The 14,120-nt window shown below is 49.5% G+C and overlaps 1 protein-coding gene across 8 annotated transcripts in view; it reads left to right on the plus strand.

Annotated features, from left to right (window-relative positions):
* The window catches only part of ccdc62 (coiled-coil domain containing 62), a 102,195-nt gene that overhangs the window by 6,550 nt on the left and 81,525 nt on the right, over window positions 1-14,120 (plus strand). For 5 of the 8 annotated variants that reach the window (XM_072495646.1, XM_072495636.1, XM_072495618.1 and 2 more), the window contains exons 2-4: window positions 2,878-2,971; window positions 3,106-3,146; window positions 4,331-4,489. In XM_072495646.1, coding sequence (XP_072351747.1) covers window positions 2,893-2,971; window positions 3,106-3,146; window positions 4,331-4,489 — 279 coding nt within the window. In that variant the 5' untranslated portion in view covers window positions 2,878-2,892. Of the gene's footprint in view, window positions 1-2,877; window positions 2,972-3,105; window positions 3,147-3,441; window positions 3,486-4,330; window positions 4,490-14,120 lie in introns of those variants that run through there. The other 3 variants (XM_072495666.1, XM_072495655.1, XM_072495674.1) reach the window with 2 other exon arrangements.

Below are 14,120 nucleotides of genomic sequence, written 5' to 3' on the forward strand. Positions count from 1 at the left end.
TCAGGTGCGCAATCTTTTACGCAAGGAGGTTCCTTCATTTCTCCTGGTACTGTCACCTTCGCTTAGGGACAGGGTCCTGTCTTTGGCCGGGTTAGGTGAGGGTAGGATTTCGGAGGTCTATGGGCAGATGTTGGGATGGAACAGGCAGCCTTGGAGGAAGTGGGAGGGTGAGCTGGGTTTGGTCTTTGATGGGGGGAGTGTGGAGTGAGGCTCTTCATAGGGTCAACTTCACCTCCCCATGTGCAAGGCCTGATCTTGTTCAAGGTGATGCACGGGGCACACCTGACTAGGGTGCGTATGAATGGGTTCTTCTTGGGCTGGAGGATAGGTGTGAGGGGTGCTTTAGGGGGCTGGCAGATCACACGCACATGTTTTGGTCTTGCCCCAAGCTTGGTAGTTTTTGGGTCTTTTTGATATAATGTCAGGGATTTTGGGCAAGTGCCCATTGGCGGCCATTTTTGGAGTATCGCATTCACCAGTGCTGCAGACGGGGGTGAGGGCAGATGTCCTACCCCTCGCCTCTCTAATAGCCGGACATGAGTTCTGCTTGGATGGAGGACCCAGTGCCACCTAAGGCCTCGGCTTGGTTGGGGGACCTGATGGAATTTTTGCACCATGAGAAGATCAAGTATTCCATGAGGTTGTCGGTTTTAGTTGAGGTGGCAATTCTTCATCTTTTTCTGGGAGCTGGTCACTGTCAGCTCTTGGGGTGAGGGGTTATCTTTTTATTTTTGATTAAGGTCAGGCGGCACAGCAGCACAGTGGTTAGCACTGTTGCTTCACAGCGCCTGGGTCCCAGGTTCGATTCCCACTTGGTTCACTGTCTTTTCAGAGTTTGCATTTTCTCCCCATGTCTGCGTGGGTTTCCTCCGGGTGCTCCAGTTTCCTCCCTCTGTGTACCTGAACAGTTGCCGGAGTGTAGCGACTAGGGGATCTTCACAGTAACTTCATTGCAGTGTTAATGTAAGCCTACTTGTGACAATAATAAAGATTATTGTAAGATTATTATTATTTTCTTTATGGGGGGGACAGGGGGGACTGTGTGGGTGTATGTTTGGTATAGTACGGGTTTGGGATTTGTTTTTTTTTTGTTAGAATGAAAATCTTGATTGAATAAAAATATATCATTTTTTAATTCACGATGGAGATGAGGAGGAATTTCTTCACTCAAGAGGGTGCTGAATGTCTGGAATTCTCCACCCCAGAGGGTTGTGGAGGCTCAATCATTGAGCATGTTCAAGACAAAAATCCATAGATTTCTGGAAACTAATGACATCAAAGATATGTAGATAGCACGGGGAAATGGTATTGAGATAGATGATCAGCCATAATTTAATTGAATGGTACAGCAGGCTCAATGGGTGGAATGGCCTACTCCTGTTCCTATATTCCTGCGCTTGGAGGGAGCGAATGTTGAAGGTAGTGGATAGGATTCTAATTAAGCGGTTGTTTTTTCCTAGATGGTGTCGAGCTTCTTGTGTGTGTTGGAGCTGCACTCATTCAGGCAAATGGAGAGTGTCCCATCACACTGTCTTGTAGATTGTGGACAGGCTTTGGGGAGTCAGGATGTGAGTTGCTTATTGCAGAATTCCCAGCCTTTGATCTGCTCTTGTAGCCACTGTATTTATATGGCTGGTCCAGTTCAGTTTCTGTGCAATGCTAACCCCTAGGATGTTGGTAGTGAAGGATTCTGCAATGGCATTGAATGTCAAGGAGAGACGGTTAGATTCTCTCTTGTTAGAGACGCTCATTGCCTGGTACTTGTGCAGTGTGAATGTTATTTGTCACTTATCAGGCCAAGTCTGAATATTGTCCAGGTCTTGCTGCATTTGGGCATGGATTGCTTCAGTTTCTGGCAAGTCATGAATAGTGCAAAACATTGCGCAATCATCAGTGAACATCCCCACTTCTGACCTTATGATGGAAGGAAGGTCATTGATGAAACAGATGAAGATGGTTGGGCCTCGGACACTTCTCTGATAACTCCTGCAGTGATATTCCAGGGCTGAGATGAGTGATCTCCAACAACCACAACCATTTTCCTTCCTTTATGCTAGGCATGACTCCAATCGGCAGAGAATTTCCCCCTTGATTCTCATTGAGTCCAGTTTGCTGTGGCTCCTTGATGTCACACTCGATCCAGTGCTGCCTTTGATGTCCAGGGCTGTCACTCTCATTTCACCTATAGAGTTCTGCTGTTTTGTCTCTGAATCCATGCTGTAATGATGTCTCCAGGTGCGTTTCCCTTGCGGAACCGAAACTGAGCAGCGGTTAACAGGTTATTTAGTGTAAATGCCGCTTGATAGCACTGTTGATAATACCTTCCATCGCTTGAATGATGATCAATTCTAGGCTGATGGGGTGGTAATTGACCAGGTTAGATTTGTCCTGCTTTTTGTGGATAGGACATACCTGAGCATTTTTTCACATTGCCGGGTAGATGCCAGTGTTGTAGCTGTACTGGGTCAGCTTGGCTGGGTATGCAGCAAGTTCTGAAACACAGTTGCTCAGTCCTACTGCTGGAATGTTGTCAGGGCCCATAGTCTTTGCAACATCCATTGCGTTCAGCCCTGTCTGGATATCGCATGGAGTGAATTGAATTGGCTGAAGACTGACTGGCATCTATAATACTGGGGCCCTCCAGAGGAGGATGGATCATACACTTGGTACTTCTGGCCAAAGATGTTTGCAAATACTTCAGCCTTATCTTATGCACTAGTGTGCTGGGCTCCTCCATCATTGGGGGTGGGGATATTTGTGGAGCCCCCTCTTGTAGTCCGTTGTTTAATTGTCTTTATTGTCAATCAGCATAACCTTGTTATATTTAAAGAAAAATGCATGTGATTTTACAGATATTTTGTTTCACTTGAAATGTAGATACCAGGGGTTGAAATGGAAGGGAACCAACCTTCGGGAGACTCGTCTTTTAATAACTCCAAAAATCCAGTAAATGCATCAGGTTCTGCCTCAGGTATTGTGCAAGCTTTTTATGATGGGTCCTTAACCCGAGGAGTCATGTATACTTGTTTCCGTAGCATTGAGTGGATTTTACTGAGCATTGATTCCTGCAGGTATTAATGGCTTCCATTTTAAACTCTCTTTTAGAAAATCACCTTGAACAGTGGCAAAGTACTCCAAAATCTAAAGTAAGGAAGAAAGTATTATTAGTGTACCAATTACGTGTTTATACTTTTGTGACAGACCATTCCTTTTTGAGGATGTCATGAGATTGAAAAGCCAACTGATCACCTACCAAAGTGTTCTCTGAAACAGCTGACGGCCCAAGGTGACATTACCTGTACTTTCCCTACATCCCTCAGTGGTTTCCATGCGTTGGCTTTGCTTTAAACCCATTTCCCAGCTAATGTGGTGAGTGGGAGGGGCCAGAATTAGACCAAGTTGACTAACTAACCTGCAGCCACTTTTTCTTTCCAACCCCAGTTCATCATCGCCGACTTTCTAGGCATCCAAGGTTCCCTCTATAGGTAGGTGTTGCCTACTTCAAATGCAAAGCTCTAGTTTGATGATGTTATCCGTGCCCTGACACATAGGGGGAGTAACTGTTGTGCAACCTCATAGTGGAGCATGGCTAAAATAGGTCAAGATGTGTGTTGAAAAATGACATTTATGAGAACAGGAACCCTTCTATCTCCGCAGCCCCACCTTCCCTGGATCACCGTGGAACCTGCACATCTTGAGATCGTGGAAGGAAACCGTGTTGAGACCCAGACAGACCTGCCTCCGCATCCCGCCTCCCCTCCACGCCTGAAGTTCTGCCTGGCATCTTCCCTAGAGTGGCATCCCACCCAACCCATCACCTTCAAACCTTTACCCACTAACGTCTAGGAACAACCCCCACGAGCTCTCAGCCCTGACTTTCTGTTGCCAAATTCCCAGTCCCGTCTACAGGCTGGACCCGCGCTTGAGATTGGCTGGGCTTCTACGTGCTTGAATTTTCCTGGCTGTCAGCTTTAGGATTTGTACAAGTATTTCCAACCAGCTGCACAGCTGAGATTAGAAGTTGATTATGTGCAAATCTTAGATGAAAAATCTTACATTGAAATGCTGAATTTTTTTTGGTCGATGTTTAAATGTTTCATTTACATTAATACCATGAATCTCGTAAATAATATGCCCATAATAATCATTTTTCTTGCCCTGTCCGCACTCTGAAGAGAAAGCTTAATGGCCATTAATTCCTTGGTGACTTCTACCATTAACCTTTAGAGCCCAACATATGTTGCATTAGGTAAATTTTAAATAAAGGGGAATTTTGATGCTATATGTAACTTTTGTAAAAGTAACATTTGATTTTTGATTATCTTCTCAGCCTTCCCTGGAGAATGTTAGCTGTTCAAAATCTATAGGGGATTCAAAGATGAACTTTGGGAAAATACAAGATTTTGCCGCAACAAATGCGGGAAGGTTTAAAAGCTGTCCCACAAAAACTATTCAGCCGGTTCCCATAATGAATGGCTCAACAAAAAATGTGAGTAGTATCTATCGAATTTGTTGCTTTTTATCCATCAGAGCATGTGCTTGTTTGTGAGCAGGCCATTAACCTGACTTACAGCTCACTACCTGCCGAATAGGTGAGGTGAAATCTGAGAGTTGCCACTCTGCTCCTATGAAATGTGACTGCCTTGCTAGATATCGACTCAATGTTTAGAGCAGGCCTCCCAAACTGACTAAATTTTGGGGTTGCGAGCTCTGAGGCAGCAATGGTTGTTGTGGCGCTCTGACCGAGGGTTAACAGCTGTGAGGCCCCTTTAAAACCTTGCATTTTTCATGGGCGTGGCCTAACAGACTGATCTCTGAGGCCTAATCTCTGTTCCAAAAAAGCCACTGCAAAGGTAGGTGCTTTTTATTTTAAAATCCTGCAGTTCAAACAGCCCCTGCTTTCACAGCTCTGCATCCCATCCCCTCCCCACTCCCAGTTTGCACAGCTCTTTCTGCCCCTTCAAGATCTCTGATCCCCTGGACACAAGATAAATTTAATGAATGGAAATGAACTCAAATACTGAAATGGTAAACTACCAAGAACAATCTTTGTCCACCTCTAGGGCTTGTCCTTAATATGTTCTAGAGTAATAGTGTAATGTAAAGTAATAGTTTAATTCTACTGGAAATCTGAAATGACATGAAAGACATTGAGTACTTTGTCCCCTTCTTGTTGTCTTTAACTGGCTGGGAATCAGGTCACTAAGGTGACCCTTAGTGATAATTTTGTGAGGGTGCTCTTTTGGAGGACGGTGCAGATTTGATGGGCTGAATAGCCTCCTTCTGCACTGTAGAGATTCTAAGTATATATTGGACAGAGAGTCCTATTGGACTCTGTTTAGGGTGTGGTAGGAACTTGGAAACTACTTGGTCTTGCAGAATGGAACATAATCTGTCACCACCGTTTAGAATTATTAGCAGGAAAATCAGATGTCACTTTTTCTTCGAACAAACCCCATTATTGGATTGTGTTTCCCATCCATCCCCTTGTACTTACCAAAATGATAAATAGCCAACAGGTGAGACGCAATATTAGCAAGAAAGAACTACATTTGTTTAAGAAAAAATGCTCATCTCAGTTTTTCTGGTGCATGTAAAGAAACTTTCAAAATACCAGGCCATGTGTTTGAGTCAGAATAACAGTCGGAATGACGCATTTTGTTATGAATGCACAAATTAGCCATCAACATCTGGCACGGAAGAGATACCTTGTGAATTGCAAATTGCTACATATTGATGGCTGATTTTCACCGCACCCCTCTTTGCTTCATGAAAATGGCATTTTGTACTTAACCTAACTGTGATTTTTATTTCTGCATTAATTGTTCACTAAAATTGCCATTAAGACCATAAGACAAAGGAGCAGAATTAGGCCACTTGGCCCATCGGGCCTGTTCCGCCATTCAATCATGGCTGATATTTTTCATCCCCATTCTCCTGCCTTCTCCCCATAACCCCTGATACCCTTATTAATCAAGAACCTATCTATCTCTGTCTTAAAGACACTCAGTGGTTTGGCCTCCACAGCCTTCTGCACCAAAGAGTTCCATGAATTCACCACTTCTGGCTGAAGAAATTCCTCCTCATCTCTGTCACAAAGGAACGTCCCTTTAGTCTGAGATGGTGTCCTCTGGTTCTAGTTTTTCCTACAAGTGGAAACTTCCTCTCCACGTCCACTCTATCCAGGCCTCGCAGTATCCTGCAAGTTTCAATAAGATCCCCCCTCATCCTTCTAAACTCCAACGAGTACAGACCCAGAGTCCTCAACGGTTTCTCATACGACAAGTTCTTCATTCCAGGGATCATTCTTGTGAACCTCCCCTGGACCCTTTCCTAGGCCAGCACATCCTTCCTTAGATACGGGCCCAAAACTGCTCACAATACTCCAAATGGGGTCTGACCAGAGCCTTATACAGCCCCAGAAGTACATCCCTGGTCTTGTATTCTAGCCCTCTTGACATGAATGCTAACATTGCATTTGCCTTCCTAACTACCGACTGAACCTGCACGTTAACCTTAAGAGAATCGTGAACAAGGACTCCAAGTCCCTTTGTGCTTCTGATATCCTAAGCATTTCCCCATTTAGAAAATAGTCCATACCTAAATTCCTCCTTCCAAAGTGCATAACCTCATACTTTTCCACATTGTATTTCATTTGCCACTTCAATGCCCACTCTCCTAGCTTGTCCAAACCCTTCTGCAGCCCCCTTGCTTCCTCAATACTACCTGTCCCTCTGCAGATCTTTGTATCATCTGCAAACTTAACAACAGTGCCTTCAGTCCCTTCTTCCAGATCATTAATGTATATTGTGAAACGTTGTGGTCCCAGCACAGACCCCTGAGGCACACCACTAGTCACCGGCTACCATCCTGAAAAAGACCCTTTTATCCCCATTCTCTGCCTTCTGCCAGTCAGCCAAACCTCTATCCATGCCAGGATTCTACTCTTAACACCATGGGCTTTTAACTTATTTAACAGTCTCCTATGCAGCACCTTGTCAAAGGCCTTTTGGAAATCTAAATAAATCACGTCCACTGGTTCTCCTTTGTATACTTCTTTGTTACCTCCTCAAAGAACTCTTAACAGATTTGTCAGACATGACCTCCCTTTGACAAAGCCGTGCTGACTCAGTCCTATTTTACCATGCACTTCCAAGTACTCCGCAATTTCATCTTTAATAACAGACTCTAAAATCTTACCAATGACCGAAGTCAGGCTAACCGGCCTAAAATTTACCGCCTTCTGCCTCCATCCCTTTTTAAACAGCGGTGTTACATTAGCCACTTTCCAGTCTTCTGGGACCCTTCCTGCCTCCAGTGATTCCTGAAAGATCATCACCAATGCCTCCACAATTTCCTCAGCTATCTCTTTTGGAACCCTGGAGTGTAATCCATCCTGTACAGGTGACCTATCCACCTTCAGACCTTTCAGTTTCCCCAGAACCTTCTCCTTAGTGATGGTCGCTGCACTCACCTCTACCCCCTGATTCTCCTGGAGCTCTGGCATCCCACTGGTGTCATCCACCGCGAAGACTGGTGCAAAGTAACCATTCAGTTCGTCTGCCATTTCTTTGTTTCCTGTTATTACTTCTCCAACCACATTTTCCAGTGGTCCAATGTCTATTTTTGCCTCTCTCTTACCTTTGATATATAGAAAGAAACTCTTCCTATCTTCTTTTATATTACTAGCTAGCTTGCACTCATATTTCATCTTCTCTCCTCTTATTGCTTTTTTCGTTGTCCTCTGCACGCTTTTAAAGGCTTCCCAATCCTCTGGCATCCCACTAATCCTTGTCACTTTGTCTACTTTTTCTTTTGCTTTAATGCTGTCCTTGACTTCCCTCGTCAACCATGCTTTTTCTATCTCCTGATTTATTTTCTGCCCCACATCCTGACTACTGCTAGGGGGCCTGTACATAACTCCCATCAGGGTCTTTTTACATTTGCGATTCCTCAACTCTACCCACAGAGATTCTATGCCTTCTGATTCTATATCGCTTCTTTTTAAAAAAAATATATTTAAGTTTTTTTCAACAAAACACAACAATTTTTCCCCCTTACAAACAATAAACCCCCCCCTCCCCCGTTACAAAATAACGCAAAATCGCCCTGAGCAAGATATATACATGGTAAGATGATATATTTACAGAGCTTCATACACTGGCTCTCGCCCGTTCGTACCAGTTTCCCCCACCCTCCATGTTATCCCCCGCTCATCCGTCCCCTCAGACAATCTCTCGTCCCCCCCCCCCAGGGTTGCTGCTGCTGCTGACCGACCTTCCTCTAACGCTCCGCGAGGTAGTCTAGGAACGGTTGCCACCGCCTGTAGAACCCCTGCGCAGACCCCCTTAAGGCAAACTTAATCCTTTCCAACTTTATGAACCCAGCCATGTCGTTTGTCCAGGCCTCCACGCTAGGGGGCTTCGCCTCCTTCCACATTAGCAAGATCCTTCGCCGGGCTACTAGGGACGCAAAGGCCAGAATGCCGGCCTCTTTCGCCTCCTGCACTCCTGGCTCGTCCACTACTCCAAATATTGCTAGCCCCCAGCTTGGCTTGACCCGGACTTTCACCACCTGAGATATTGGTCCCGCCACTCCTCTCCAGAACCCCATCAGTGCCGGGCATGACCAAAACATATGGACATGGCTCGCCGGACTCCCTGAACACCTTCCACATCTGTCCTCCACCTCAAAGAACCTACTCAACCTCGCACCCGTCAAGTGCGCTCTGTGAACCACCTTAAATTGTATCAGGCTGAGCCTGGCACATGAGGACGAGGAATTGACCCTACCCAGGGCATCAGCCCACAAACCTTCCTCGATCTCCTCCCCCAACTCCTCCTCCCATTTACCCTTCAACTCTTCTGCTAGCGCTTCCCCCTCTTCTTTCACCTCTTGGTGTATTGCCAAAACCTTGCCCTCCCCGACCCATACACCCGAGATCACCCTGTCTTGAATTTCCTGTGTCGGGAGCAGCGGGAATTTCCTGACCTGTTGCCTCACAAAAGCCCTCACCTGCATATATCTGAATGCATTTCCCGGGGGTAACTCGAACTTCTCCTCCAGTGCCCCTAGGCTCGCAAATGTCCCGTCGATGAACAGGTCCCCCATTCTTCTAATCCCCGCCCGGTGCCAGCCCTGGAACCCCCCGTCCATCTTCCCCGGGACAAACTGGTGGTTACCCCTTATCGGGGACCACAGCGAGGCTCCCACTGCACCCCTATGCCGTCTCCACTGGCCCCAGATCCTTAACGTTGCCGCCACCACCGGGCCTCGTGGTGTACTTTGATGGCGGGAGCGGCAACGGCGCCGTCATCAGCGCCCCCAAGCTCGTTCCTTTGCAGGACGCCATCTCCATCCTCTTCCATGCCGAAAACTCCCCTCCGCCCTCCTCAGCGGTAGGTCCCCTCTCCCTCTTTCTTGGTCCCCTGCCTGTAGTACAAAAAGCTCGCTCTTCCCTACATTGAGCTAAGAGCCCGAGAACTCCCCAAACTCCCTCAAAGTCTGCATGATCTCCACCATCCCCTCCATTGGGTCCGCCACATACAGCAGCAGGTCGTCCGCGTATAGCGACACCCGATGCTCCCCCGTCCCCCCCCGCGGACCACCCCCCTCCATTTATTAGCCTCCCTCAGTGAAATGGCCAAGGGTTCGATCGCCAATGCAAACAACAGGGGGGACAAAGGGCACCCCTGCCTCGTTCCTCGGTACAGCCGAAAGTACTCCGACCTCCGCCGGTTCGTCACCACACTCGCCACCTGGGCACTGTAAAGGAGCTTAACCCAGCTAATAAACCCTCCCCCGAACCCAAACCTATGCAACACCTCCCAGAGGTGCTCCCACTCAACTCGGTCAAAGGCGTTTTCCGCGTCCATGGCTGCCACTATCTCCGCCTCTCCCTCTTCCGATGGCATCATTATCACGTTTAAGAGCTGCCGCACATTCGTATTTAATTGCCTGCCCTTTACAAATCCCGTCTGGTCCTCGTGTATCACCCCCGGGACACAGTCCTCAATCCTCGTGGCCAGCACTTTTGCCAATAGCTTAGCGTCCACATTTAGGAGCGAAATCGGCCTGTACGATCCACATTGCAGTGGGTCCCTGTCTCGCTTCAGGATCAGGGAAATTGTCGCCTCCGACATTGTCGGGGGCAGGGAACCCTCCTCTCTTGCCTCATTAAAGGTCCTCACTAGTAACGGGGCCAACAGGTCCGCATACTTTCTATAGAACTCCACCGGGAACCCGTCTGGCCCCGGGGCCTTCCCCGCCTGCATGCTCCCCAAACCCTTACTCAGCTCCTCCAACCCGATTGGTGCCCCCAAACCAGCCACCTCTTGCTCCTCCACCCTCGGGAACCGCAGTTGGTCCGGGAATCTTCCCATCCCCTCTTCTCCCCTTGGGGGCTGGGATCTGTACAGCTCTTCGTAGAAGGCCTTAAATAGCTTATTTATTTCCGTTGCACTCTGGACCATAGCTCCCCCACCATCTTTGACTCCCCCTATTTCCCTCGCCGCCGCCCTCTTACGGAGCTGGTGTGCCAGCATCCGACTGGCCTTTTCCCCGTACTCGTAGGTCGCCCCCTGCGCCTTTCTCCACTGTGCCTCCGCCTTACCCGTGGTCAACAGGTCAAACTCTGTCTGGAGCCGTCGCCTTTCCCCAGTTAATCTTTCCTCCGGGGCCTCTGCGTATCTCCTGTCCACTCGCAAAATCTCCCCCACTAACCTCTCCCTTTCCATGCCCTCTGTCTCCTCCCTATGAGCCCTAATGGAGATTAGCTCTCCCCTGATCACCGCCTTCAACGCCTCCCATACCACCCCCACTTGCACCTCCCCGTTGTCGTTGGCCTCCAAGTACCTTTCAATACACCCCCTTACCTTACCACACACCACCTCATCTGCCAACAGTCCCACATCCTACCGCCACAGCGGGCGTTGGTCCCTCTCCTCTCCCAGCCCCACTTCCACCCAGTGCGGGGCGTGGTCCGAAACAGCTATGGCCGAATACTCCATCCCCTCCACCCTCGGGATGAGGGCCCTGCCCAGCACAAAGAAGTCTATCCGGGAGTATGCCTTGTGCACGTGGGAGAAGAAAGCAAATTCCCTGGCCTGCGGTCTGGCAAACCTCCATGGGTCCACTCCCCCCATCTGGTCCATAAACCCCCTGAGCACCCTGGCTGCCGCCGGCCTCTTTCCCGTCCTTGATCTGGAGCGGTCTAGTGCTGGGTCCAGCACTGTGTTGAAGTCCCCTCCCATTATCAGTCCTCCTACCTCCAGGTCCGGGTTGCGCCCCAACATGCGCTTCATAAATCCAGCATCCGTGGGGGCAGCACGGTAGCATTGTGGATAGCACAATTGCTTCACAGCTCCACGGTCCCATGTTCGATTCCGGCTTGGGTCACTGTCTGTGTGGAGTCTGCACATCCTCCCCGTGTGTGCGTGGGTTTCCTCCGGGTGCTCCGGTTTCTTCCCACAGTCCAAAGATGTGCAGGTTAGGTGGATTGGCCATGATAAATTGCCCTTAGTGTCCAAAGTTGCCCTTAGTGTTGGGTGGGGTTACTGGGTTATGGGGATAGGGTGGAGGTGTTGACCTTGGGTAGGGTGCTCTTTCCAAGAGCCGGTGCAGACTCGATGGGCCGAATGGCCTCCTTCTGCACGTAAATTCTATGATAATCATCCCAGTTCGGGGCGTATACATTTACCAACACCACCCACGCCCCTTGCAACCTACCACTCACCATCACGTATCTCCCTCCATTGTCCGCTACGATAGTCTTGGCCTCAAATGACACATGTTTTCCCACCAGAATTGCCACCCCTCTGTTTTTCGCGTCCAGTCCCGAGGGAAATACCTGTCCTACCCATCCCCTTCTTAACCGGACCTGGTCCGCCACCTTCAGGCGTGTCTCTTGGAGCATAGCTACGTCTACCTTCAGTCCCTTCAAGTGCGCGAACACTCGAGCCCTCTTCACCGGTCCGTTCAGGCCCCTCACGTTCCACGTTATCAGCCGGATTGGAGGGGCTCTTCCCCCCCTCCTGCCGACTAGCCATCTCCTTTTCTGGGCCAGTCCCGTGTCCGCGTCTCCCTCACCTCTGTCCCGGCCACCTCTTCTGTGTCCCCTTCCCTTTCGGCCAGTGCAGCAGCAACCCTGTTTTTCCCCCCCTTCCCTCTGACCCCTGTCTAGCTTTTTTGCTCCCCCCATATCACTCCCGTAAGTCACCTGACGCCTGCTGACCCCGGCTTCCCCCGCCATCCCTTTGACCCCCCCCCCCCCCCCCCCCCCCCCCCGTGTGGGAATCTCCCCATCAGTAGACGTTCCTACGTTCCCCCTCCCACCTTCCCGAGCGCGGGAGAAAACCCCCGCCCTTTCCAGAGCCTGCCCCGCCCCCCCGACGCAGCTTCTGTTGCGGCCTTGTCTCTCGTCCCCAGCCCATATAACATTCCCTGCGCGTGCTTGCCCCCCTATATACAACCGCCATCATACTTCAACCCTCAAATATCCCCCACCCTCACAAACCCTCCATTAGAGTCCAACTTTTCAGTTAGTATAAAGGTCCACGCCTCTTCGGGCATTTCGAAGTAGTGGTGTTGGCCGTTATATGTGACCCACAGTCGCGCTGGCTGCAACATTCCAAATTTCACTCCTTTCCGCTGCAGCACCGCTTTGGCCCGGTTGAAACCCGCTCTCCGCTTAGCGACCTCCGTGCTCCAGTCCTGGTATATTCTAATCTCAGCATTGTCCCACTTGCTGCTCCGCTCATTCTTGGCCCATTTCAGGACCCTCTCTCTATCTGTGAACCGTTCGAATCTCACCACCATCGCCCTTGGCGGCTCGTTTGCTTTGGGCTTCCTCGCCAGCACCCGGTGCGCTCCTTCCAGCTCCAGCAACCCCGAGGGGGCCTCCGCGCCCATCAGCGCCCCGATCATCGTGCCCGCATATGCCGCGGCGTCGGCCCCCTCCACTCCTTCTGGGAGACCCAGGATCCTCAAATTGTTTCTCCTCGACCTGTTCTCCAGGTCTTCGAGTCTTCCCGCCCACGTCTTGTGTAGCGCCTCGTGCCGCTCCACTTTCGCCGCCAGGCCCAAGAGCTCGTCCTCATTCTCACTCACTTTGTCCTGGATCTCCTGGATCTTTACCTCGTGGGCTTTCTGGGTTGCCCCAAGTCCTTCAATTATTGCCAGCATCGGCGCCACCATCTCCTTGCGCAGCTCCTCAAAGCAGCGCTTAATGAACTCTTGCATCTCTTCTTTGTCTTCGGCCGCCGCCATTTTGTTTATTTTACCCTTCTTCTCCCGCTGCTCCAGTGCCGTTTTTTTGGCCGTTTCGCTGCGGGTCCGGTCCATACAGGTTAGTGGGGGACCTCTCTCCTCTCTTCCCCACGGGTTGGCTGTGTAAAAAATCCCGTTGGGGCTCTTCTATCGAGCCCGAAAGTCTGTCTTCACGGGAGCTGCCGATTCGTGCGGCTTAGCTCCGCATAGCCGCAACCGGAAGTCTCTATATCGCTTCTTGCTATCGATTCAACTTCATTCCTTACTAACAATGCAATCCCGCCCCCTTTGCCCATCTGCCTGTCCTTTCGATAGGACACATATCCTTGTATATTTAGATCCCAACCCTGATCCCCTTGCAGCCACGTCTCTGTGAAGCCCACAACATCGTAACGGCCAATTTCAATGTGCGCAACAAGCTCATTTACCTTGTCACATATACTGCGTGCATTAAGGTACAATACCCTCAGTCCTGCATTGACCACCTCCCTTCTTACACTTATCACCTTTTTTGCTCTGCCTGAGGGTGATGTTCTGTTATTTTTGTTCTCTATTTCCCCTTCAGTTATTACACCTTCTAAGCTAACACTCTTGTTCCCATCCCCCTGCCATATTAGTTTAAATCCCCCCGAGTGACTCTATCAAACCTCCCAGCCAGGATATTGGTGCCCCTTGAGTTTAGATGCAACTAGTCCTTCTTGTACAGGCCGCACCTGCCCTGGAAGAAAGTTAAGTCTAGTAATTAACAACACCAGTACCCTCAATGATGTGGTGATTGTTATTGATTGCAGATCAACCTCTCTTGCCGAGAAAATGAAATGATGCAGCGAGTCTCATTCCTTCGGGTTATGAAT

The sequence above is a fragment of the Scyliorhinus torazame genome, chromosome 1, assembly GCF_047496885.1.
Source record: "Scyliorhinus torazame isolate Kashiwa2021f chromosome 1, sScyTor2.1, whole genome shotgun sequence".
Classification (NCBI taxonomy): Eukaryota; Metazoa; Chordata; class Chondrichthyes; order Carcharhiniformes; family Scyliorhinidae; genus Scyliorhinus; species Scyliorhinus torazame.